Source organism: Taeniopygia guttata, chromosome 8 (assembly GCF_048771995.1).
Source record: "Taeniopygia guttata chromosome 8, bTaeGut7.mat, whole genome shotgun sequence".
In the NCBI taxonomy this organism is placed as follows: Eukaryota; Metazoa; Chordata; class Aves; order Passeriformes; family Estrildidae; genus Taeniopygia; species Taeniopygia guttata.
In genome coordinates, this window is record NC_133033.1 from 18,630,587 (window position 1) to 18,634,533 (window position 3,947).

The 3,947-nt window shown below is 38.7% G+C and overlaps 1 protein-coding gene across 2 annotated transcripts in view; it reads left to right on the forward strand.

Annotated features, from left to right (window-relative positions):
• PALMD (palmdelphin) overlaps window positions 1-2,086 on the forward strand; it is a 46,100-nt gene extending 44,014 nt beyond the window's left edge. For both annotated transcript variants that reach the window (XM_072932543.1, XM_002188366.7), the window contains exon 9: window positions 505-2,086. In XM_072932543.1, the coding sequence (XP_072788644.1) occupies window positions 505-548 (44 nt within the window). In that variant the 3' untranslated portion in view covers window positions 549-2,086. The remainder of the gene's footprint in view (window positions 1-504) is intronic.
• Window positions 2,087-3,947: the final 1,861 nt, after the last annotated feature.

Sequence of the window (3,947 nt, forward strand, 5' to 3'; positions counted from 1 at the left end):
TACAGGTGCTGTTACTGCATCAGAAAAAATCAGGAACATGACTAACTCCCACTCTGACTAACAACTCTGGGAAGAAAGCAAAGTTTTCTTTGAGCATCTCAGAAAAGGAAAAGGTTTCCAAACAGTTACAGCTCCCACTGAGGACTTTAGTTTAAACAAAGTTGGTTTAATTATTCGTGCATCCTTTTAATCTGTCAGCTTCCAGTCAAGGGCAAAACCAGCTCTGTATAATGTGTTAGTGAAGGTGACAGACACAAAAAAGAAGGGAGCTGTGCTAATTCTTAAATAGCAGTTATGGAGTAATTTCTAAATATGCTCACTAAATTGCAAAATTTCCAGAACTAACACCTTCTACTGATTTCTTTCTATAACACTAAACCAATGCTTATTCTGCTGGATTAACCACCGGAGGTATGTATATTCTTCATTTTTCTATATAAGGAGATTTTGCTTCAGAAATAGAAAGAAAGACTTAAAATGCAATGGCTTTGTTTATTTTTGCAGCTCTGAGGATGAGAATGGCAAAGCTGGGGAAAAAGGTCCTTTAACAGCTGTAATGACATGGAAGTAAAATTTACCACTCAAAGCCGATAAAGCTAAGAAGACTTTCTTCCACATACTTTTTCTGGATCATAACGCTTGTTTTGCTACTCTGTTTCTTGGGGTGTTTTGCCCTCTGCATAATGCAATGGACTTTAACAGACTTCCCAATTTGACCGTCACATGCACACATATAACATCCTGGATTTTGTTAAAAGTAGTGGGAAGTTACCTAAAGCCATAAATGCAGTGTATATACAAGTATGAAGACATGTGCATACCTGTTTTCACAATCAGAAATATGCTGCTGCAGCATACACAGAGCAGATAAACACCTATCTCCATGGAACTTAATGGGACATTGTTTCACAATAAAGTGTGCCAATCCATCTGATTTTGACTGAAAATGCTGTTCCAGCATTATTTTTGTAAAAGCATTGGTTAATAAAAAGCAAAATGTGAGAGAGGAGTGGGAAGACATGTAAATATAAAAAGTGCTTTCCAATTATACTACCTTGGATAAAATGTAAAGCATTCCTTTTTAAGTGATAGCAGAAGACAAAAAAATAATTAAGCCAGCATATTGAAATATTTAGCTCCCTTCTAGACCTCCACAGTCACCCTTCTATATTACATATGACAGTATAGCCATCTTCACACCCTGCTCTCTTCACCATCCCACAAAATGCAGCCCACCCACAACGTCACAGATCAATCCTGTGCATAATATGAACAGCCTGACCTCCTGAGCATGGTTTCACCTCCCAGACGGAAAGCTCTGCTTTTCCAAGAAACTGGTTGCCGGACAGGCAGTGCTGTCCATCAAAAAAAAAAAGAAAACCCAAAACAAAACAAACAAAAAAAACCAACAAAAAACCAACAGAAAAATACTCCAACAGCCATAGTTTAGGTTTCAGTGAGCTGGGGAGCTAAAATCAGGCAAGCCTCCCACCAGAAATACTGAGTTGCCAGTAGCTTGTCCTGCAGCTGAATACAAAGATCTGTTACAGGTGCAGCCACTGCTGGGCACAGTTCTCCAGCAAGTTTCAAGGCTCCCACCAAAAAAAAGGTTAATTCTTTCCACATGGTAGAGGAGGTAAGGGCCCTAAAATCAGGTTCAATCACACCTAGAGAAATCAGGTCCAAGTCAGATTTTCCAGTACATAGTTCTTGGGGAGAAAAAGTGCCTCATAGCCCATTGCACCATTATACTCAAATCAGTAGAACAGCTATAATTCAACTAGGTCTTAGCCTCATTTGTAATACTAAACAGATAAAGCTCACATTGTGTTATTCTGGCATAGCTGACTCAAATTATGCACAAAAAAAGGCCACAATTTTTCACTAGTATTCTTTTCAAAGCAGGAAACTGAAGTTACTACCTCATACTGAGGCATGATGGTAGTAACTGACTGATTTGTAGCCTCTAAACATTTGGTGGCTCCCAGTCTGATGTGGGAAATAATCTCAAATTTTAAGACTTGTCAGAAATGGTTACCTGGAGATGAAATAGTAAATAAGAACAAATAAATTTTATTATAGTACATTTCCTCTATGTCTATCCTCTTGTTTGTTGATGTTTTATAGTGGGTCTTTTCCTTATGCTTCTTCTGTTATTTGCTGGTTGTGAAAGCAGAAGGCTTCAGCCTCAACTCTTAAAGATAGACCAAAAAATGAGAGCAGGTGAGTGATACAAAGTAGTCACAAACAATTTTTTGTAACAGAAGCAGGTGGCTATGGACACTCATCCTCTGCTTCCCCAACAACCTGTACTATTAAACTTCAATAGTGTGGAAAAGGGAGCAACTATCATCACAATACTAGTCAAAGTGGTTTAAAGGAAAGACTAGAAAGTAGGAATGTTCATCGTCTGAGTGCTACAGCCCCAGAGCTTTCCTGTATCCTGTATCAACAAGAACATAAACACAAGGCAGCAAATCATCTTTTCAAAAGTCAGTAGAGATGCCATGCAAAACTCTAATTCATCATTAAAGCCAAGTGATTTCTAAGGCCCCACAAGACAAAAGTCTCTCTGAAGCAAAGCCGAAGCTGCAGTTCTTAAGTGCAGTATACTTTTTGTGGGATGATTGTCATAAAGAGCTGGTTCAGTGATGCAGTTTTATGGTTTATATTATGTAAAGTCACTTTTGCACAGCACAAGGAAGACCAGCAGAAGCTAGACAGTGGTTGAACTAGGTCAGGTATGAACTAAAACAGGTGGCTCCAAGCACATCTGAAGAATTTGTCCTGTGCTGGTTCTGCTGTGCCACTTACTCAGGCATGTGCAACAGTTTCCCCCTTCTCACAAACCCCTCGGAGAACTCAGAATCAGATTTATGCAAGCAAAGAATTTCTCAGAGCTAGCACATCATCCCTGTTAACCACCCTTCTATTCACTTGGACTCTTCGTACTTCAGCCTACATCAAAACCACTGAGGTATTAATTTCTGCATAGAAATGCAGAATACTGCAGTTTTTCCTTGGCAACTACTGTTCATCTTCGGTTGTCTGAACAAGGATATACCCACATGGCAAAAGAAAGCCATCCATACCTGCTCAAACAAAAGCTTAATAATAGATAACAAGCAAACACCCATTCCAAAATATCTATCTGTATGAGATGGCTTGAATTTAAAGACTGAGTTTCTGAAAATTTTTTCAATTAGTTCATTTAGGAACACTTCCTATTTTGGAAAAATCTTTGTATGTCAACCTCTCACGGACAGTTTACAGCAAGCAAGCAAAATAGAAGTGCTGTTATTTGAACAAGGGCGCCACGTAGTGTTAGGAACACAAAGGCAAGCTCTCCTCAGCCTTCCCTGGGGAAAGGAAAAACATGGCCATTATTACACAGAACTGGATATCTCCCCATCTCGTGATTTTTGAAAAAACAGAAAACAATGTAGCATGCAGTGTAAGGAGGAGAAATTAAATACACCTCCTGTTTCATGCGGCAACCTAAAATGTCAACTAAAAACTACTTAAAGCAAAAAGCAGTAGCTGTGAACTCCCATTACATTTGCACCAAGTAATTTTTGTTCAAAGCACAGGCAAAGAACATGATTTGTAGCTAAGCCAAGAGCAGATGATGAGTATTTGGAGGCTGCACCTAACAATCAAAACAGTAAACAACTTGTGAGACTAATCACAAATTTCTACCTACCTGTGTCATCTATTTTCTTGCCCATATCAAACAAACCCTTCAGCAGATTTTTTTCAAAGGAGTACCCAAAAAAACTTTGGATGATATTGGAATACAATGACATATTACTTCCTCTTACTAGTTATGCAGTTAAAGGGCAGGAGTGGCAGCGTGAACAGAAATTATGTAACATAAACAAGTCTTTCAATTAAGTTACAATACTGTACATAAGAGCTCCCATAAGAAACTAGACCGTACTACAAGC